This window comes from Ruditapes philippinarum, unplaced genomic scaffold, assembly GCF_026571515.1.
Source record: "Ruditapes philippinarum isolate M1 unplaced genomic scaffold, ASM2657151v2 ctg2741_1_1_1_1, whole genome shotgun sequence".
NCBI classification, from domain to species: Eukaryota; Metazoa; Mollusca; class Bivalvia; order Venerida; family Veneridae; genus Ruditapes; species Ruditapes philippinarum.
Window position 1 is genome coordinate 52461 of NW_026853048.1, and position 23879 is coordinate 76339.

Genomic DNA, 23879 nt, shown 5'->3' on the forward strand with positions numbered 1-23879 from the left:
TAAACTTACTGCATTTTACCATTGACCATTATAACTGCATGTATTATAAACTTACTGCATTTTTCCATTGACCATAATGGCTATTGTAAACTTACTGCATTTTACCATTGACCATTATAACTGCATGTATTATAAACTTACTGCATTTTTCCATTGACCATAATGGCTATTCTAGAACATAAAGCATCAGCCTCCTCCATGTAGTGTGTAGTTAGTACAGCTCCCCTCTGATATGCAGTAAAACTGCTGGATATTGTATCCCTATAACACACACAAATAAGTGATATAAATAAATACATATACTCTTTAATTCATAACAAAATAAATTCTGGTATCTAAAATAATTATGGTTTTATATCCAAGTTCAAATTTAAAAGCAAGAAAAAGAGAAAATGATGGTGTAGTTCTCTTGAATGTTCCTTTCAGTTGTATGGTATTTTCCATAACCTTATCATTATTGTAAATACATGTATATACACTAATTTGCTTTTGTTAAAATTTAGAAATAACATTTGAAAGCTAGATAGTCACTGTATAGCTTGCATGAACTCTTAAAATCTGTTACCACAATCCAAACACAAAGTGTTGGGGCCCAACTGATAAAATAATAATGACCTTGACTCATTGGCCAGGAATGCCCTCTTAAGTGTTTTGAAAACAGAGAAAAAAGTATTGTTATACTTCAGTATGAATAAAGATGGCTTATTCTCTAATCTATCATAGCCATCCATAATGTTATATACCTTTACAACACAACATCACCCCTTTAAATTACTCACTTCACTTTAACTTTTTTATTACATTGATTTTCATATCAAATTGCTTACATGAACCAATAACCAAAAAAACTAGAAATGTGTCATCATGCCACGGATGCCCCCGCATGCAGCCAAAATTTCAGATGTTATAATATTTAGTTCCAAATTTGTTTGCACAAATTATTGTTTTCATTTTAAGTTCAAAGCCCTTAAAACTTTTCAGTGTTAATACAAACCATTTTCATAAAATGTTCAAGGCACTGAAATTATTCAGTCTTTACCTTTTGAAAATAGCATATTTCATATTTGTAGCCAAAATAATGGCTACATACATTTCCACAAAAGTATGAGTGCTGAAACTGAAAGTTCAAATTTTTCCAATATTCAAGAAAGATAAGTTTGTCAAAAATCATTGAACCACGACCAAATTCAAACTTAAACTGTTTATTCCTAAGATGTATCTATATTATTTTCAAAGTGAAAGGGACATAACTCTGCCAAAAAATCATCAAACCATGGCCAAATTCGAACTTGACCTGTATTTTCTCATGACATATCCATATGTCAAATTTGAGTTGAATGTGTTGTACCGTTGGGGAGATAATGAACAGAAACTAAAAATTTCATATTATTTTCAAAGTAAAAGGGACATAACTCTGCCAAAAATCGTCGAACCATGACCAAATTCAAACTTGACCTGTATTTTCTCATGACATATCCATATGTCAAATTTGAGTTGAATGTGTTGTACCGTTGGGGAGATAATGAACGGAAACTGAAAATTTCATATTATTTACAAAGTAAAAGGGGCATAACTCTGCCAAAAATCGTCGAACCATGACCAAATTCGAACTTGACCTGTATTTTCTCATAACAAATCCATATGTCAAATTTGAGTTGAATGTGTTGTACCGTTGGGGAGATAATGAACGGAAACTGACATTTTCATATTATTTTCAAAGTAAAAGGGGCATAACTCTGCCAAAAATCATAGAACCATGACCAAATTCGAACTTGACCTGTATTTTCTCATTACATATCCATATGTCAAATTTGAGTTGAATATGTACAACCGTTACTTAGATAATGAACGGAAACTGATGATGATGGAATGACAGAATGACTGAATGACGGAAGGACGAAAGGACGGAATGACGGAAAGACGGAACAGGGTAACACTATATGCCCCGGCCATTACATGGCGGGAGCATAAAAACAGGTGATATACTAGTGGCATAAACAAGTCATGTACATTTAGAGAATAGAACAAAAAGCATCATTATGGCTATAGTAAACTTACTGCATTTTACTATTGACCATTATGGCTATTGTAAACTTACTGCATTTTACCACTGACCTTTATAACTATTGTAAACTTACTTCATTTTACCACTGACCATTATAACAATTGTAAACTTACTGCATTTTACCACTGACCATTATAACAATTGTAAACTTACTGCATTTTACCATTGACCATTATAACTACTGTAAACTTACTGCATTTTACCATTGACCATAATGGCTATTGTAAACTTACTCAAGTTAAAAATCAATATTTTATGAAATATTTGTATACCATAAGAATCGTTTAGACTGTGGATCCATGCCTGTAGATGGTTCATCCAGTAGAACAAACTTTGGTTGTCCCAACATACTCATACAGTAACTCAGCTAAATAAAACAAATGCTAAAGTTATATAACATCACTTATTAGGCTTCTCTTTATATAAAGTTTTTTAAAAAAAAGTTCCTACCGGAAGTCTAAAAGCCTAAAAAGATGAAATGTGAATATTTTACAAAATGGCTCCAAGAGGAAAAGTATAATAAATAAAAATTTTTAGTGTAAGTGACCTTATCATACCCCATCCAAAAATTTAGTTTCATGCAAAGTTAACTTAAAATATTACCCAATGAATAAACGTCAATACTTTATGATGAAAAGTTGAGAAATGTATTTATAGCCTTAGTGACCTTGACCAAATTAACTTCATTTCCCACTGAAGGACAGTTGTCAATGCAAAGTAACCTACATATGACACATCCAAAATATCTTTCAATCAATGAAGCACTATAAACTTGTGAAAAAAATGACAAGATGAAGGTGACACTGGTAGATTCAATCTGTCCTAAAAACACTGTTAGTATAAAAAGTCAGAACAGTTCATATTAGTTAGAATATGCAAATTAATGAGTTTTCAGTAACATACAGTATATTGCCTGGTCAGATGACATAAATATCCAGGTTGACCAGACTCTTTAAGGGAGGCATTTTATCATAATCATCAGAATTAAAAAAATAATATCTATATACATGTAAATACCTTTCTCTTAGTGCCTCCTGATAGTTTTTTGGAATGTTTGTCAGCATGTTCTTTTAGCTGAAGGTGCTCCATGTAACTATAAATAAGGAAGGAAAGTAATTACAACTGTGTTTCTTAATAAAAAATATTACAGTGTAACTTCAGAAAACCGAACACCAATGGGACTTGTCAAAAAGTTCGGATTTCAGAAGTTTCCGGAATTCAGAGGTTTATGATAATGTGGACAAGACTAAGCCACTAAATGTCAAGGACGATGTGGCCATTACTGTAATATCATATCAGTTTGTAAAAATGTTGTTAATTGCATAAACTTACATATCGTCCGATGCTAGTTAATTAATTATTACATCAAATGCAATAAAATCCCTAAAGACGTTTGATGCATACATTGTCCCATTAATTGTCATTTAATCCGCTAATAAACACTTCAAATTAACTGACCGCCGTAAATTACTTTGACTAACCGCATCACTTCAAACATACCATTTCAGTTTGTGATTTTAACGCGTGTCAAATTACACGATCACCGCTAATTAGTAAACAATCGATAGGGAGATTAAATCTTCCTGCAGGGTTTACAATGTATTTCACACCTTTGGATATTTCCGGTTTTTGGAGGTAAAATTGCATTGATTTGACTCTAATTTTTCGAAAATATCGTCCGGAATTCAGAATTTAGAAGTTCCTGAATTCAGAAGAATTATATTAATAGAAAATAGAAGGGAAAAATCGGGACCGAAAAAATTGTTCGGTTTTTAGAAGTTTCCGGATTTCAGAAGTTCCGGAATTCGGAAGTTACACTGTATTAATAAATAGTTTCCATAAAGGTTTGGGATTTTGTGAAAACTTTATCCTGTTTAATGTTATATAATAATCCCTCAATGCATGGAGCAGTTTTGCAAACACCAAGAATTTTTCCTCTGACCTTTAAGTGTGACCTTGACCATCAACCTTGAGACCTGCTTCAAGCCTTGTGACAATATGTCCGTCTCTGATGGTGGTGAACATTTATATTAAGCAATATTAAGATCCCTCCATGCATGTACAGCATGTGCTTCAGACAAACCTGAACATTTCATTAGCTCTAGTAATCTTGACCGTGCATATATTGACCCGAGTTATTCTGGCAAGACTCAGTCTTATGATTATGAATATTTTACATAAAATCCGTCAATTCAAAATTACACATATTCATGGTGATGAACATTTGTCTCAAGTAATACTAAACAGTGTCCATGCATGTTGAATAATTATTACAGACAAAACATGACGCTGCCCTTCTACTTGTCAAACAGGGGCATTCTGATAAAACCACTTTCAACACTATTGCATTTGTTAGTATGATTTAACAGATCTACATAAATACTTACAAATTAATTATGGTGCTGATTTCATTAGGTTTAATGCCCCTTATCTTTGAATAACACTGTAGATGTTCTTTTAATGTTACACTCTCCCATAAAGGATCTAGCTGGGGACAGAATCCTAGGGCACTAAATGTGTGCTGAGCTTTTGATCTCACATCTTGTCCACCAACCAAAACCTGTATAAAGAATACCAGATTACAATACTCCAAATTCAAAAGCAAACATGTCAAAATAGAGAAAAGATAAAAAAATTTAATATTGTATATTTCCATAATAAAACAAGAGCCATGTCAACTTGGCCATCCCCCGCCAAATGTGTTTGCTCATTGGAAGAATGTATATGTAGTAGAGCAGAATAATTCAATTTAAAGAGGTCTTTTGGTAATGAAAACTCATGGCTGAAGTGATTACAGATTTGAAACCTATGTGAATACTGACGGCTAAAAATAACAAAGGGCAATAACTGAAAAATAATGCAGGGTAGGTTATCATTCTTGTGTGCTGCACCCCTCCTCAGTAAAATCTATCCACCTAACCTATGAAGTTTCAAGTTGATACCTCAAATACTTTTTGAGATAAGCTCCGGACAAAATAGTATGAAACAGAACAAAGGGCAATTACTCAAAAATTATATAGGGAAGAGTTATTTTTCTTGTGCACAGCATTCCTCCTCAATAAGATCTATCCACCTATGATATTTCATGTTGACATCTCAAACATTTTTTGAGTTATGCTCCACTCAGGTGAAAAATTAAGTATGAAAAATATCAAAGGGCAATAACTCAAAGATTATGAAAGGTAGAGTTATCATTCTTCATCTCAAAGACTTTTTGAGTTATGCTCTGGACAAAAATTAATTTTGAAAAATTTCAAAGGGCAAAAACTTAAAAATTATGCAGGGTAGAGTTATCATTCTTGTGCACTGCTCTTCTCCTCAATGAGGTCTATCCACCTATGAAGTTTCAAGTTGATACCTCAAATACTTTTTGAGATATGCTCCGGACAAAAATGTCGGACGGAAGGACGCACGGACGTACGGAGACTATTTCTATATCCCCGCCGCTTTTTCGGAGGGGATAATAAAACAAAACTCTAAAGTCTATAGAAAGCTAAAATCATGTATACTAGTTAAATTAATTTGCCATGTATTTGAAAGCCTCTATTGGCAATCTAGATCATAAGCAAGAGATCATCTTCACCTGCTTCCAGGATGTTAAAACACTTGAATATTTTAACGTTTTGTAGTTTAAGTTGGAGACATAAAAAATTAAACAAAGACTCCTATTTTAAAAGGTGTAATAACTTCTTGATAAGTACATACCACTTATATGATCTCTTCTTTTCTTTGTAAAAATGAGGTAACCACATTTAGACCTACCAATTTTCTTATTGGATTGCATTGGTCTAAATGTAAGATCTATGACCAATGTCAAGAGGTCCCAGTTTTAAGACATATAAAGGTCACTGCTAATCTCCTTGAGCAAGAAATTTACCCTGTAATGTTTCACATCACACCAAATTGAAAATGTGTACATTTGGCGTATGATTGGGTATAAGTCCAATATTGTACCATAATGTGAGTTGCCTTCAGATGGGTGAAAGTCTAATGACTAATCGATGAATATATACTAGTAACACCAACAACCAGGGGTAATAGTCTTCAAACATTACACAAATATGAACAAAGATTAAAATACGCCTTTACTATTCTTTGAATTTCACTTCCCCTATATATCAAAGTCAGTGTTTCTTAATTCCTAAATCTAACCTGCCCTCTGGTGGGTGCTAAATCAGCTGTCATCACATTCAGTGTGGTACTTTTGCCTGCCCCATTAGGTCCAAGGAGTCCAAACACTTCCCCCATATCAACAGCAAATGATAAATTATCCACAGCAACAAATGTTTCCCTATCAGATCCAGTCTGACAGCATCCAGTGGATCCAGATTTGCTGCTATATTCTTTCCTAAGACTACAAACAACTGCAGCAGGCACCTAGAAAGAAATCTTGGCAAAATAACATACAAAATAATTGATCTTTTCTTGGTAATTTTGTTTTTGCTTTTTTAACAAGAAAGTGTTTGTTAAACACAAATGCCCCCGGCTCAGATTCTTGTCAGTAACAATATTTAAAATAAAGGCTGTATGGGCAAAAGTGTAAAAAATCTATTTTTAGCACTGGTGACCTTGACCAAACTGACCCCTAACTCCATCCAAAAGAAGAATATCATGCAACTTATTTTCCTACCAAATATGAAATAAATCTGTCAATATATAAAGGCTGTATGGGCAAAAGTGTAAAAATCTATTTTTAGCACTGTTGACCTTGAACCAACTGACCCCTAACTCCATCCAAAGGAAGAATACCATGTAAGTTATCTTCCTACCAATTTTAATACAAATCTGTCAATAAATAAAAGCTGTATGAGCAAAAGTGTAAAAATCTATTTTTAGCACTGGTGACCTTGACCTAACTGACCCCTACCTCCATCCAAATCAGAATACTTCAATTTTATGTTCCTACAAAATATACAAGACATCTGTCAATAGAATAAGGTTAATACACCTGTAAAAGTGTAAAAAAAAAATTTTTTGACATTAGTGACCTTGACCCAAATGACCTCTTACTAAAGGAAAAGGAAGAGGACCTCCCTTGGTATGACTATTATAAACATGAAAGACATTAACTTAAAAATAAAGGTTGTATGAGCAGAAATGTTTAGATTTATTTTTTTACACAAGTGACCTTGACCTTGACCTAGAGACGCCTAACGCCACAAAAAAATTAGAGGACCCTTTAAGGTATCCACCTACCAAATATGAAAGATATCATTAAATAAATTAAGTAATTAGGTGAATTTTTTTGATAAATCCAACTTGGCGGAATAGTTTAACCATACAATGCCCTATTTTCAAAGTGATAGAAAGGGAAATTACTGGGAAAATGGATGGCACATTTATATAACTTGGCAATATCATGTACATTGTATTGATAAGTAAGTGTGAAAATTATTAAGCTATTAGTTCAGATAGAACATAAGATATTTCCAACTTGCCGGTCTAGGTTAACCATTATTCATTTTCTAAGTGCTGAAAAGGGCCATTACTTGGTGCAAATGGAAGCCATAGTTATGTAACTTGCCCAGATCATATACTTTGTATGGATTAGTAAGTGTGTAAACTATGAAGCCATTGGTACAGGTAGAACTTAAGAAAAATCCAACTTGCCTTTCTAGGTTAACCTCGTACGGACAGACGGACGTTCCAACATTTTGGCTTTAGGGGCTATTTTCTTTGCTATTTTCTTTGTTTTCTTAACGGATACTAGCCCGTAAACCCTTTGATCACGGAATGAACCTATTGTTCTCTTTTGTTCTCTTTACTGTTATATAGCCCCTAAACCAAAAATGTTTGCTCGGACAGACGGACGGACAGACAGACATACGGACGGTTCAATAACAATATGCCCCGGGGGCATAAAAATTCCATTTCATTCAAGGTCACACCAGTTAAACTTTATTCAAATATTTATATTATATTTATAAAATGATGTCAATTAAGATGGGTAGTTATTTGGTTTCACTGTATATTTTTTCATCAAACACATATCATTACTGTTCTTATGGTGATCAATTTTGTCAGTGAAATCTCAACCAAAGATTTTTATATTCTTTGACATTTGAAAACTTGTACTGTGAATTCACTTAATTTCATGGGCATGAAATTTCGTGGTTTTGTCACAAAGAACATTTTGGAGGGTTCTTTAAACTCATGAAGTGTTTATTTTTCCATAAGGTAAAATGTAAATAATATGATGCAAAATAATCTTACAGCAGACAAAATGAAATTTCGTTGGATCTTAAATTCATGGATTGATCTGTCCACGAAAATTTGTTCATTTACGAATAATAATTTAGCAGTCACTTTGTCATAGATAAAATAAAAACTACTTTTTTGTGTGTGTTTTTGCTTACACTGTTGAAAGAGCTTAACTGATTTTCAAAAAATGAATTAAGACAAGATGTACCTTAGGTTGTTTAAGTAGTTCCTGTACCCGCTGTCTCTCTGTTCTCACATCATCATCTTCATCTACCACGTCATTAACACCATCACGTGATACACCTGATGTCATTGTTGCCTGGCAACCAAGTGCTTCACTAACACTCCCTCCACTCTCCCTGGTGTCTAGTATTTTCAATAACACAGAATTCAGCACCACATGAAGCAGTGGCTGAAAAGAAAGAAGATGATTAAGAAAAATCAAAATTTGAAAACTTTATCCATGCTTCTCCATAGTTTAAAAGAATGCAAAAGAAACAAAATAGATCTTTCATTTCATGTCAAGCTTTTCATAATAAAACAGTTTTTTATTATCTCTGTTGATACATGTAGTTAATTCATTCAAAAACATAAATACAAAACTGGCTGTATTTCTTGCTGATTTTTGCAAATTTTTGGTCATATCCCGGTGGCTGCTCTACCTAACCCGCTTCCCTGGATAACTAACCAGTAATAACTAATTTCTCAGCAAGTGACCAGCAAATAATTCTATATGATTTGAGAAACAACTGAATTTTAGATTAAATGCTGAATGTCAATTGTTTCTGAGAAATTTATCTTATATAGAAGTAACTGCATATTAAGTTAATCTAAAATGATCTATCCATTCATTTGTAAGAAGAAGTTTAAAAGGTTTGAAGTCAGATCATTCAAACTATCAGAATTTTAATGTATGATGCTGACATTATTTTCGATTTACCACTTGAAGACTTCCAAGTCAAAACATTGTAATATTTGAATAAGAAATACAGTAATAACATTATTTGGAGTTGACTTCTATAGACTCCAATAGACCATTCAACTCTATTTCAACAGGTCAGTCCAGGGTCCGAGGTTATAAAAGAATTTAACAAGCACAAACTCAGATCTCAGGTATTTGATTGGTCAGTTACAAACAAAGAATGTATATTGACCAATTAAACTCCTAAAATTCCAGACAGAACTCAGATAAAAGTTTCATAACCTCAAGGCCATTAAGCTAACAAGATATACCCAATAATTGTATGTGTAATTGCTTCAAAAATTTTATGTCAAATACTAGTACATAAAATCTGGACAGATGTTGTTGTTTCAAATTACTGCTACACAATAAAGGGCATGCGACAGCACTTCAGATAAGGAAGACTTACACATTAGTGCCTCCATATGTGTTATTACCCTACAGGTAGCTTAAAATCCCTTCATCACATGAAAAATTTCGAAGTCCCTATCATAAAACAAACACAGAGCAGTGAGGGAGTCAGAAACTTTATACATACTCACAAATGGAGGAACCACCCCACACCCTACAGAACAGATTTGAACAAATGCCAGTATTTTGATACTTACAATAAGAATTGCAGCTATTATATTGATTGTGAGATAATCTTTGAAGTGAATATTCTCTGTGTCCAAATGCATTGCAGCACTTCTGTATACCTGGAAAATACAGACAATGTTCATCACTTGATTGTCTACATAAAAATAAAATTAGAGAAAAGAAAATCATGAGGAAAAACTTAATTCATGATTCTAGTGTTAATATATTAAGTTATCTCCTATCTCTTCATGTTATTCGTACACTATTAATGACTTGGTTCGATAATTGGTAGCCAGTGGTCAATATTTTTTACTAATCAAGCACCCTAGTGAGTTCATGACAGCCGTTAACAAAGGTCATGTAAACAAATTTTAAGTATTTAAAAACAGACACAATACAAGCAGCTACGGCCAAGAACTTTACATAGATTAAATAAAATTAACAACCTGATTAAATAAAATTAACAACCTAACAAGAATTACAATTAACTGAAATTATTGTTCGAGAGATGGTCCTACTAGGCTTAAGTTTTTAATCATAGTTATATTTGTCATATTCTAATAAGATACTTACTTTATCAATATAAAACAGACCTCCAAACATTGTATAAGGTGGTAGAATACAGCAGAATATGATATGTAAAAGACTGGCTGTAGATTCACTTGTCATAGAGTCAATCAAAGCTACAGGTAAATATGGCATAAATCCTGCCTGAAATAAAATTATAAATACAAGTAAATATGGCATAAATTCTGCCTGAAATAATATTATAAATCAATCAAAGCTACAAGTAAATATGGCATAAATCCTGCCTGAAATAATAATATAAATCAATCAAAGCTACAAGTAAATATGGCATAAATTCTGTCTGAAATAATATTATAAATCAATCAAAGCTACAAGTAAATATGGCATAAATTCTGCCTGAAATAATATTATAAATCAATCAAAGCTACAAGTAAATATGGCATGAAACCTGCCTGAAATAAAATCATAAATCAATCAAAGCTACAGGTAAATATGGCATAAATCCTGCCTGAAATAAAATTATAAATCATCATAAATCCTGCATGAAATAAAATTGTAAATCAGTGAAAGCTACAGGTAAATATGGCATAAATCCTGCCTGAAATAAAATTATAAATCAATCAAAGCTACAAGTAAATATGGCATAAATTCTGCCTGAAATAATATTATAAATCAATCAAAGCTACAAGTAAATATGGCATAAATCCTGCCTGAAATAATAATATAAATCAATCAAAGCTACAAGTAAATATGGCATAAATTCTGCCTGAAATAATATTATAAATCAACCAAAGCTACAGGTAAATATGGCATACAACCTGCCTGAAATAAAATTATAAATCAATCAAAGCTACAGGTAAAGATGGCATGAAACCAGCCTGAAATAAAATTATAAATCAATCAAAGCTACAGGTAAAGATGGCATGAAACCTGCCTGAAATAAAATTATAAATCAATCAAAGCTACAGGTAAATATGGCATAAAACCTGCCTGAAATAAAATTATAAATCAATCAAAGCTACAGGTAAATATGGCATAAAACCTGCCTGAAATAAAATTATAAATCAATCAAAGCTACAAGTAAATATGGCATGAAACCTGCCTGAAATAATATCATAAATCAATCAAAGTTGGAGGTAATTATGGCATGAAACCTGCCTGAAATAATATCATAAATCAATCAAAGTTGGAGGTAAATATGGCATGAAACCTGCCTGAAATATTTATATCAAATTAAACATGACATAAAACCTGTCTAGTACAAGTACTTTAAGATACAGATCTAGCTTTATTACAATAATAAAGTATTATAATACTGCACATTTATAACATCGCATTTCAATGGATAATCATAATGTTCAAATAAAGAATATAGTTTTTTTACATAGATTCATTAAGTTACTCTAGATACTCTGGGCCTAAAATCTGGAACAAATTACCATTACATATCAGGCAATCAAACAGTCTTGCACAATTCAAAAAAACATACTTAACATGGTGGTTCTCTGGTGGAAACCTCTGCTTAAATGCAACGTAAATATTTGTTGGGTTTTTTTGTTGTTTTTTTTTATATTTTTTTATTTATTTTTTTATTTTTTTTTTATTTGTTTAAATATGCTTGTTTTATATATATGTTAATTTTCACTTTTGATAACATTTGTATACCGGTATATTATCAACACATGTCTTTTGTTGTTTGAGGTTGATCTCACATATTTCAATGTTGAATGTATAATAATGAAATCAACTTATGTAGTTATTTAATCTCTTATTGATGTATTTTATTTTATAAATTGTTTTGTACATTGTTGAGGCTCACAGGGAAGACTGGGCTTGCCCAACTGTGTTGCCTCATTAAATAAAATCGTTACTTACTTACTTACTTACTTACCTACTTTTAGAAAAAGAAGTCTGCTGTATTATAACTTTGATATCAAGATTCTTGACATGTTATGTTGCTGCATATAAATGGTTATTTGCAATATAACTCTTGTCTAATGGATCTGGTTATATAGGCAATTAACCGTTTATTTTTATTTTTTGATTGGGTTTTACGTCACATCGACACAGTATAGGTCATATCACAACGTTCCAGCTTTACTGGTGGAGGAAGACCTCAGGTGCCCCTCCCTGTATTATTTCAGGCACGAACAGACAACTGAGTAGAACCACCGACGTTCCGTAAGCTAGCTGGATAGCTTCCTCACATGAAAGAATCCAAGTCCCTGGCGGGATTCGAACCCACAGCGGTGAGGGGAAAGTGGTTTGAAGTCAACGACCTTAACCACTCCGCCACGGACGCCCCTATTAACTGTTTATAATAGGGCCATATAACTTGCCAAAAATCTTTATAACTTCAATAATATAAATACTTACAAAGAAGAAGATAAGAGGCTGTACAGCTTGTGCAGTTTCCCATTTATCAAATCCAAACGAGACAACATAGGACAGTAGCAGGCTGGCAGGTATACATGTAACTACCATCAGTATAAACACAAACATTGCTCCTTTCTGTTGTAAACTGTCTACCTGATATATGATAGTAAATCTTCATTATAATTCTTACATCTGAGTAAAATACAGGATACCATAATTAAAGGAACAAAAGAACTACCATAAATATTTAAAATATTATAAAACAAAAGTACTTACCTGCATAATCAAAGTTATAATGATGATCAATAAAGCAGGAATGATGTATTTGATGATATCCATGGCAACATAAGATCCCCAGTAAATCTTGTATGATACACCAGCTATTCTCAACTGACTTCTTACTTTAGTCTATAAATAAATAAATATACATGTAACAGGGCTGAGATATGTTTATCAAAAACATGAAAGGGATACATCATCTAGGCTGTCTTGCCATGCTCTAAACAGTTGGTAGCTCAGTATTGAAATGCCTTAAAATTTAATAGACTGTTCAACATTCAAATTGTGTGAATACAACACAAAATTCAGCAAGTTAAGGATTAAAAAAGTCAAATATGATATAATATGATCATAGTAATATAACATAAATTATGTCATCAGTTATCAACTCTTTTCTAACAGGTAGATTTCACATTTAGGCCATCACTGGCAACTAGTTTTTCATTAAATAACAAACATCTACATTGTAAAGAGTAAAACTTTACCTGTCTATCTTTCACAATGTCTATACCGAACCCAGAAGGAATAACTACAAATGCCATTGCTAATAGTATCACAGATGAAAATGCTGCATTACTGAATACTACTTTCTCAAAACTTGCAGGCCATGGCAGACTGCTTGTACGAATGAAACTAGTATTGTCCGGTTTTCCAGCCAGGTACTCTTCAATTTTAAAGATACTATTGGTCATCAGGTTGACTATGGCTGGAATTGCATGGGAGGCACTGTCATTGTATAAAGCTGTTAATCCAGTGGCAATACCCTGAAACAAAAACACATTACTTAACTAACATGTCATCATATCTAAAACAAGAGCTGTCGGTAGGACAGCAACGCTCGACTATTCTTCGTGCTTGATAGTAAAAAAAATGCCTGATACAGTTACCTCCTCCTGTTTACAGGTTGAAGTCATGATGGTGAACAAGTGTGCAAAGTTTCAAAGCCATATATCAATGGACTTTGAAAATATTTGAACTATTACAAAAACTTTAACGTAAATTCTTAGTCGAAAGAGGGGCATAATTCTGTCAAAATGCTTAATAGAGTTACCTCCTCCTGTCTACAGGTTGGGGTCATGATGGTGAACAAGTGTGCAAAGTTTCAAAGCCATATGTCAATGGACTTTGAAAATATTTGAACTATTACAAAAACTTTAACGTAAATTCTAAGTCGAAAAAGGGGCATAATTCTGTCAAAATGCTTGATAGAGTTACCTCCTCCTGTCTACAGGTTGGGGTCAAGATGGTTAACAAGTGTGCAAAGTTTCAAAGCCATATGTCAATGGACTTTGAAAATATTTGAACTATTACAAAAACTTTAACGTAAATTCTAAGTTGAAAAAGGGGCATAATTCTGTCAAAATGCTTGATAGAGTTACCTCCTCCTGTCTACAGGTAGGGGTCATGATGGTGAACAAGTGTGCAAAGTTTCAAAGCCATATGTCCATGGACTTTGAAAATATTTGAACTATTACAAAAACTTTAACGTAAATTCTAAGTCGAAAAAGGGGCATAATTCTGTCAAAATGCTTGATAGAGTTACCTCCTCCTGTCTACAGGTTGGGGTCATAATGGTGAACAAGTGTGCAAAGTTTCAAAGCCATATGTCAATGGACTTTGAAAATATTTGAACTATTACAAAAACTTTAACGTAAATTCTAAGTTGTAAAAGGGGCATAATTCTGTCAAAATGCTTGATAGAGTTACCTCCTCCTGTCTACAGGTAGGGGTCATGATGGTGAACAAGTGTGCAAAGTTTCAAAGCCATATGTCAATGGACTTTGAAAATATTTGAACTATTACAAAAACTTTAACATAAGTGGTTACGCCGACGCTCGGGTGACTGCAATAGCTCTACTTATTCTTATCGAATAGTCGAGCTAAAAAATTAATGTAAAATATGATAAACTTGTGATTTTAGAAAAAAAGGAATCAATAATATCATCAAAACTAGCACAGTGAATATATTTCATAAAAGTGGTAAGAAATGTCAAACATTCAAACAAAAAGGCAATGATAGGACAATTGAAGGATGTTTTTTAACAACTTATTAACAATGTATCTTTTTTGTTTGGTTTCGTTTTACGTGTCCACATACAGATATAGGTCAAATCAGGACTTCCCAGTTTTACTGGCAAAGAAAGACCTCAGGTTTCCTTCCCTGCATTATTTCAGGCACAAACCAGCACCTGAATAGGACCCCCAACATTCTGTAACCTTGCTGGATGGTTTCCAGAGTCCAAAGTCCCTGTTGGGATTCCAACCCACTGCGGTGACAATTCATCTGTTGGTTCACAAGAACTTGTTTAACAATATCTATATAACATTATCATTTCAGCTCTAATGACCATTACAAAAGGTTAAAGACAGTGCACCTATAAACTTTAAAGAAAAACCTTTGACAATATTTTGTCTGAATTTTGTCAGCATCTAGTGACTGGCTTGTTCAAAGTGTTGTTTGATTTTTTTTTATATTTATTTTTCAATTCTAAGCTATATTGAAAGAGACTAGCTTAGGCCATGATGATGATAATAATTAATTTGCAGCAGTGCAAGATGATAAAATGTAGTAACTCCAAAATGAATCTAACATTAGTTTCTTAGAGATATGACCATAGTGTCAATGTTAAAACAAAGATGGAAAGATAACTCATCCTATTCAAAAATCACAATTAAGCCATGAGTTTTAACTTAAAAACACTTTTTATTGAAAACCCAATAAAATTACAAATGTCTTAAAAATTTTACCTGTGCATTAATTTTGAACTGAGTTAGATTAATGCCTAGATAGTGTGGGGCTATACCCATAAGTGATCCATAACTGTTTAACGTCTCTACATTAAATGCGGTAGACAAATTCCCTAGGAACAACCGTGATGATAAGGAATCTGAAAAAAGATCAAATATTGTTTAATAACAAAATGCCTATAGCTTAACATTATTTGACCTTTGACATACTGAAATGTGTTACCTTTTTTGACCTTTGACTTAGAATTATGGCAATTACTTCAGAGAAAAACGTTAAAAAATTGACACAAAATCTTTTCAATGTTGATATATGCAAAGAAAGTATTACTATAAATCTAACAGATATGTACATATTACTAAATAAATTTTAGAAGGTTTCAAAACTGCACCAGTAGTAACAAAAGAAATCTGAAAATGACTAAATATTTCACATAGTTACATATTTTCTCAACAAACCAACAAAGAAATAATCACTATCTCACCAACATCATCATGTACTAGCAGTGAAGGTATAGGTCCAAATCTTCCATGTGCTGAAGGACTGTTCTTCATTTTACTGTAGTAATATGCTCCAATCTCTAGTGACTTGGGATCCCTTCCCTAAATATTCAACAAAAATTGTCAAATATGTTTCCTAAAACATGTCACAGTTATGTTACAGTACTCTTAATTAATTAATAGGTTTAGACTAGATTTAAGTTAAAACATTCACACTGACTGAGTTGTCAACATTTTGTCAGAGTAATGGTATGGTTTATGTATGTCCCATTTTAATTGGATTTAATATGATTCATAATCATACAAAAGGTTAATAGAAACTGTCTGTTGAAATGTTTTTGTTTTTTTGCTATTGATGGCAAATGAGTAGATGGTATGAAGTCTAAATATTCATTATGTTACCAGGATCATTACAATACTAGTCTAATGTATATATGTATATTTCTTACCTCCAAAGGTTTATTAGAATTTTTGTTAACAATCAATCCAATAACCACTAGTACAATAGGTAAAATCAGTTGGAAAAACAATAGCTGTCCATTCCGTTTATTCCGCAGGAACTTTATCTTTAATAATGCCCCAAATTTCTGCCTTGATAAAGCTGATCCTACAATAAACAATAACCAAGTGATACAAACAATCAAAATTTGAAAACTGAAATATTAGTGAAGAAATTGTACCATACCAGAAGCAAAACAAATAAGCTTTGTTACAAATAAAGAACTGAAGTTTTAAATGACTTGCTACGTAGTTAATTTTAGTAATGCATAAAATTAAAAATTATCTAAAATAAACAATTATAGCATAAAATAAAAATTATCTAAAATAAATTAATGGTAATAAAAAGTTCTATCAAAATTAGTTATAGAAGTTTTTTAAGTATTGTTTAATTCTGTAAAGCAAATCCTATAGCATTCTAAACACCATGCTAGCAAGTTGAAAGAAATATTTCAAACAACAAGAACTATGATTATCTTTTAATATACAGGCATCATTCTGGGAGAAGCTCACAAAGAAAATCATACTTTATCTATTTTCTTTTCTAAGTAAATATTCACTCTGACATGCTTGAATCATAATGCAGTGCAACATTTTGACATTATGCAAACCATTGCTTGGTGAAGTTTTCCACTCAAAGCCAATTCACCCATTCAGTGGTGATACATTTGTATTATGTTTTTGCACTGCTGTCAGTTTGAATTAATATTTGGTTGTTTCTTTAAGGAGTTTCAATACCAATATTTACAATTAAGCAATATAATGTTATAAAGTTTGGACATGCACCATATGAAGGCTTCATACTGGTTGCAATGGCAAATCATTATTACTATAAGCATTGGAAAATTTAACCTTTAACATTCTGAATTTCTTAAAAAGACTTTTCCAGCTTCCAATTTTATAACTGTTTAATATCAATTTAGGGAAGTAAGTGAGCCAACAGTATAGAGCCTAGTCATACTTCACAGATGTGCAGGTTGGCCTTGCTCTATACTGGTGTCAAAGGCTGATCATTTTTAGTTTCAGCAGGTTAAGGATTTAAATTAACAATACATCTAGGACAAAATGAACATACTGATGCTCAGAGATGAATTACGTAAGAATGAAATATCATTGTACTTAATAAATATCAATTGAGTATGTGAATAAACTAGAAAATCCTTAACTCGAAATATAAAAGACATAATCATGTTTACATGTGTGTATGTAAGGAGTGTAACATAGAAACATTATCTATGGCATTCCATATAGTGTGTGCAGTTATAAAAATGACACTACATGTATATGATAATCATATACTATACTATGATAGATGAGAAATCCAATGTTCTATGTAACTTATACACCTTATTTAATTACTAGATATCTTACCCTCAATCCCAATGATTGGCACTGTCAGTATATCAAGTTGTTAAAAGATTTTAAAACAAAATACAAAATATTTCCTTCTGTACACAACATTCTAAATATGTAAGTCTCAATATAAGTTCAACATAAGCACCATATGTATAAAATTATTATAAAATTATTGTAAAGTTGTTTGTGAATATCCTATCAAAGTTATTTTGCTTTGCTAAAAATATATATTATAGGAATGGATTACATAATAATACCATGTGTGTGTTACTATACATTTCACAGAGAAGTTTGTTTATTTTGACATATGTATCAACTTTAATCTTGTTTCACCCTGACCAAACTAAATATGAGACCTTACATGCACTTGTCCATCATTCAATCTGAAGAAAACCATTCAACATTTTTAGGGAAAAATCTAAAAAAATGTAGTGACTTTACAGCAAACAGTCCAGACCATGATCAGGAAGCACAGATTCTGAATAACAAACACTTCACAGCAAACAGTGCAGACAATATAAAACAGCACATTTCTGAATAGCAAACAGTCCAGACCATGATCAGGAAGCAGAGATTCTGAATACCAAACAGTCTAGACTTTGATCAGGAAGCAGAGATTCTGAATACCAAACAGTCTAGACTATGATCAGGAAGCAGAGATTCTGAATACCAAACAGTGCAGACCATGATTAGGAAGCACATATTCTGAATTGCAAACAGACGATGATCAGGAAGCAGATATTCAGAATAGCAAATAGTCCAGACCATGATCAGGAAGCAGATATTCAGAATAGCAAAGAGTCCAGACCATGATCAGGAAGCAGAGATTCTGAATAGCAAACAGTCCAGACCATGATCAGGAAGCAGAGATTCTGAACAAACAGTGCAGACCATGATCAGGAAGCAGAGATTCTGAATTGCAAACAGACGATGATCAGGAAGCAGATATTCAGAATAGCAAAGAGTCCAGACCATGATCAGGAAGCAGATATTCAGAATAGCAAACAGTGCAGACCATGATCAGGAAGCAGAGATTCTGAATAGCAAACAGTGCAGACTATGATCAGGAAGCACAGATTCTGAATACCAAACAGTCTAGACTATGATCAGAAAGCAGAGAATCTGAACAGCAAACAGTCCAGACCATGATCAGGAAGCAGAGATTCTGAATACCAAACAGTCTAGACTTTGATCAGGAAGCAGAGATTCTGAATACCAAACAGTCTAGACTATGATCAGGAAGCAGAGATTCTGAATACCAAACAGTCTAGACTATGATCAGAAAGCAGAGAATCTGAACAGCAAACAGTCCAGACTATGATCAGGAAGCAGAGATTCTGAAAAGCAAACAGTCTAGACTATGATCATATTGCACAGATGTGTTGGTTGATCTTGGTCAGCACTGGCTGCACGGGTAGATGCTGTTGCCGCCAGCAAGCTTACAGTGTAATCATTATACCTACTTTAAATATCATATACAGTTATTGACCATGCATTAGAACAAATGAATATTAAGACTCACATGTTTCTCCATGTAAAAATCTATTGAAATGGTGGTTTGACCTCTTTATATTTGGAAAAAATATTGAATATATCTTCCATATTTTTTTTATCTATAGACAATGTAAGATGAAATTTATTCTATCTTTAAGATGTACAAATACAACAATAAGATACTTGCCACTTGCTGCAGAATACAAATAGTAAACAAAACAAAATTATTTTTCTAATTAAAAATAGTCTTTATATTACATGTGTACTTTATATTCAGATCAATTATGCAAGGTCTGTACAAACCGTGAGGTAAATGACAAATGAAATAAACAAGTGGTCAAGTGGTAAGGTTACCAACTTAAAATCACTTTCTCCTAACTGCTGTGGGTTCGATTCTCATCACGGACTTTGGATTTTTGTCATGTAAGCAAGCGATATACATGTAGCTAGCTTAAAGAAGGCCAGCAGTGCTACTCAGGTACCTGCCCATACCTGAAAAAATGCAGGACAGGGCACCTGAGTTCTTCCTCCATATAATTAGTAATAATATATTATTATAACATAAATAGTAATATTTCATAAAATAATACATGTTTATATTATTAAATTGTTTGGCTGAAAAGAATAACATCATAGTGTTATATGTATTGGCGGAGAGTGGGGTAATGCCATAAATTTGTGATGAGCAAATACATATCAGAACCCACTAATAATGCGGTTTTGAGACTTTGAACCCTAACATTATAACTGGGTTAAAGTGCAATATACTTTTAGTGCAAACAATATTCCAATAAATTATCAAAAGCTTATTTTGGTATACTTCTTGTTTAAGCTTTATGTACATCTCCTTATTATCTTAAAACTTTCTTGTCAGGAAATTTGTACTTATAAGAAAAATGGTAGAGGAGAAAGGAATGAAGCCCATAATTAGCATTAAACCCTAACTAAATGATCTCCCAGTGTGTAGCCTCACAATGATTCTATTACCTTGTTGGAAAGGTTTCCCGCCATCTTTTGCCTGTCTACCTAGTGGTGACATATTGATAAGATCATTAACCTCTTCTTCTGTCTCATTTATAAGTACAGTGTTAGTCTCAAATACTTGTCTTTGAACATCTGTCTCATCATTTTCCTTTTCTGGTGTTTTAAAAAGGCAATAATATTCTATAACAATTTTCTTTTTCTAATGTTTTAATAAGGCAATAATATTCAATAATATCAAAAAGTGCTGGTTAATCTTAGTTTGACAATATCTGATGCAATGGTTGGCAATAATTGAACTTTATGAAATATTACTATTATTCTTGCGTCACCTTAGATTCTTGACTCACACACACACATGTAGGCTTTTCCATTACCTGATTCATGACTTATACATAGGCTTTGCTACTAACCTCAATTTACATAGCATAAAGTCTACTCTTCTGCAAGGTTAATGATTCTGTCTAATATTTCCAAGGCTTAACTAATTAAACTCCATCCATAAAGTTAAATATGTACTGTGAAGAGATAGTGATTATTTGCTGGTACATCAACTAAAGATGTTTGTTGAAATTAAAGGTAACTGCTATTCAAACAAACTGAAACACTGCCCAGTGCATGAAGGGTCTAGTGCACTAGAAGTGCACTTCAAAGAGGTGCAAAATGAAGTGCACTAGAAGTGCACATGAAGTGAACTTTGTGTAACCTATAGTGTGAACTCAACTGTATTACAATTCAGTAATTCTTTATTTATAACTAGACTACTAGATGGTAAACCACAGATATATGGTTAAAATCCTCAATAGAGAAGTCACTTTACAACAACAACAACAACAACAACAGCAACAACAACAAACAACACATACCAAGTTCCAGGAAGACTTCTTCTAAGGTTGTCATAGAAATACCATAGCTACTTATACCAAGGTTACTGTCATCAGTGTTCCCAATTCTAGCCTCTAGTGTATTGAAAAGATCTGTGGAAATATAACAATACAATATTTACAGTTTACCATTCAAGATGACATCTTACCTATAAAGGATTGAAATATAATCTTAATAAATGTATTTCCTAAACAAGTAAAATCAATATCTTAAAATATATCAATTTGATCTAATAGCTTTAATAAAATGTATTTGATTCCGATGTCCTGCTTTATGTCAGATGATTTTTTAGTAATGAATAAAAATAAATGGTTATTTCGTTAAATACTTGCTTTGATATACCGGTACATGCATTTTCCATGCTAAGGGGGTATTTCAATATAGTATATTCCCATAGAACTTATAGTACCGATGATAAAAACTTGATTTTTGTGGTTCTGTAAAATTGGTATTTCTTAATTATTTCAATAGTTAACAGTTGGTTCACTATTTTTTTCATATAACAAATGCATCTTTAAAATGTGAACAAGTTTATTGACATATCACTTTGGCCACTTACATTGTAATCGATTTTAAGAAATTAAAAATATGATCTCAAATTGTGAACCAAATGCTATGTTATTTCATTGATGTTTAAGTGTATGTCAGTTTGCCTGCATGTACCTGCAAATTTGGACACTTGAGACAATGGAAGTGTGATATCTAGTTCCTGACCATGTACTCTGTTAGTTTCACACTCTGGAATGTGATCTTTCACAAGTTTCTTTATACCATCAGTATCCCCTCCATGATCTACTACCATACTGTAGATGATAGAAAATGTATACAATCAGTATCCCCTCCCTGAACCACTACCATACTGTACATGATAGAAAACATACATGTATACCATCAGTATCCCCTCCATGATCCACTACCATACTATACATGATAGAAAACATACATGTATACCATCGAAATCGCCCTGATCCAGTACCATACTATAGATGATAAAAATCATCTACTATCAGTATCCCCTTTCCTGATCCACTACCATAATGATGAGTAGTGCTGAGTAGAATAGCCCCACTATTCTTTGAATAATCAAGCTAAAAATGTACTTCATTGCTATATTTAATGTTAATACACAACTTTTCTTCATAAAATGTATCTAAGTGTGGACATATTTACAACAGATTTTGACATGAATTGATTTTTTCCTTGTTTTACTATTACTTTCTTTTCAAGATACTTGCAGACAGAAACTTACTAGAAGTTCCTTCAACTGGCAACATTAACAAAATCATCAATATTTATCAAAATATGGTATCCTTCTATTCAGTTATATCACCTTTCCAGATTTATTTTTTTCTCAATTCAGTTAAATGTTTTATTATTGATACCCCACATACAGTGTGTATTATATTAGTTATAACAACAGGTGATATGACTAAGTATAAATGATTGTAAATTAATCCAACTCAAACTGCTAGGTGATTGTTATATGGCAATTAAAAGTTTACTCACATCCATATAAAGCATTTCCCACATATATACTTACTTCAGGTGATAACCAATACCAAATCTGTTTTTCAGAAATAAAGAGGATCCACAACATCTTAATGAACCTTTATTGATAATTGCTTTCCTATCTGTAAAACAATAAAACAATTATAATTCTCATGTACACTTAATCCTAAATATTGATAATGAACAAGAGGTTTTAAGAAGTTTCATGCATGAAACAGAATTTGCAGACCTAGTGGTGAAAGTGTTTGCCTCTCAATCCAGGGAATATTGGTTCAAGCACTACCTAAGGGTCCTGACCACAATTTCACACCCAAACTGGTTTATCTTGAAAAGCAGTGGCAACAGACTTTGAAATGGACTTAAGCTTTTCTCACAAGAGAGTTAAAAACCAAAAGACCTCCAAATTCATGTAAGCTTTTATGACAATTTAGAAACTGTTTAAATCAAACTAGAGCTATTTTCATTTAAATGGAAGCAACAATTATAAGATTTTATATAATTCTATAAGCATTTATTATAAAACGAAAGTGGTATTTAATCAACTAAATAGGAACCCTCAGCATTAACATTCATTTCTCTATAAAATTTAAACAAATAATTAATACAGTGAGTCATCAATACTAAATGCTTCATAAGTGTGAGTACAACATACCAGCAAGAATATCTGCTTCATCCATGAAATGTGTTGTAAGTAAGATGACACGGCCAACTTTCTTCTCCTTTAAAACTGACCATAGATGGCGCCGCGAGAACGGATCCATACCAGCAGTAGGCTCGTCAAGGAAGATTATCTATATTGAGAACAATCATTACTTATATCACATAATATGCTCTATACATTTTTTTAGTTTCATGTATTTAAAATAAAAAAATATATATATATTTGAAAAGCAATTATTATTGATTATACTATTCAAAAAC

At 32.4% G+C, this 23879-nt stretch overlaps 1 protein-coding gene across 5 annotated transcripts in view; it reads right to left on the reverse strand.

Moving 5' to 3' along the window:
• LOC132732374 (cholesterol transporter ABCA5-like) overlaps nucleotides 1-23879 on the reverse strand; it is a 41037-nt gene that overhangs the window by 4764 nt on the left and 12394 nt on the right. For 4 of the 5 annotated variants that reach the window (XM_060718800.1, XM_060718787.1, XM_060718793.1 and 1 more), the window contains 20 exons: nucleotides 23611-23749; nucleotides 22990-23080; nucleotides 22113-22252; nucleotides 21431-21541; nucleotides 20571-20720; nucleotides 18105-18125; nucleotides 16685-16842; nucleotides 16220-16337; nucleotides 15738-15877; nucleotides 13475-13753; nucleotides 12987-13118; nucleotides 12711-12863; nucleotides 10380-10517; nucleotides 9836-9925; nucleotides 8475-8678; nucleotides 6218-6442; nucleotides 4453-4625; nucleotides 3083-3158; nucleotides 2338-2432; nucleotides 142-261 (listed from right to left, as the gene is read on the reverse strand). In XM_060718800.1, the coding sequence (XP_060574783.1) occupies nucleotides 142-261; nucleotides 2338-2432; nucleotides 3083-3158; nucleotides 4453-4625; nucleotides 6218-6442; nucleotides 8475-8678; nucleotides 9836-9925; nucleotides 10380-10517; nucleotides 12711-12863; nucleotides 12987-13118; nucleotides 13475-13753; nucleotides 15738-15877; nucleotides 16220-16337; nucleotides 16685-16842; nucleotides 18105-18125; nucleotides 20571-20720; nucleotides 21431-21541; nucleotides 22113-22252; nucleotides 22990-23080; nucleotides 23611-23749 (2753 nt within the window). The remainder of the gene's footprint in view (nucleotides 1-141; nucleotides 262-2337; nucleotides 2433-3082; nucleotides 3159-4452; nucleotides 4626-6217; nucleotides 6443-8474; nucleotides 8679-9835; nucleotides 9926-10379; nucleotides 10518-12710; nucleotides 12864-12986; nucleotides 13119-13474; nucleotides 13754-15737; nucleotides 15878-16219; nucleotides 16338-16684; nucleotides 16843-18104; nucleotides 18126-20570; nucleotides 20721-21430; nucleotides 21542-22112; nucleotides 22253-22989; nucleotides 23081-23610; nucleotides 23750-23879) is intronic. The other variant, XM_060718806.1, reaches the window with a different exon arrangement.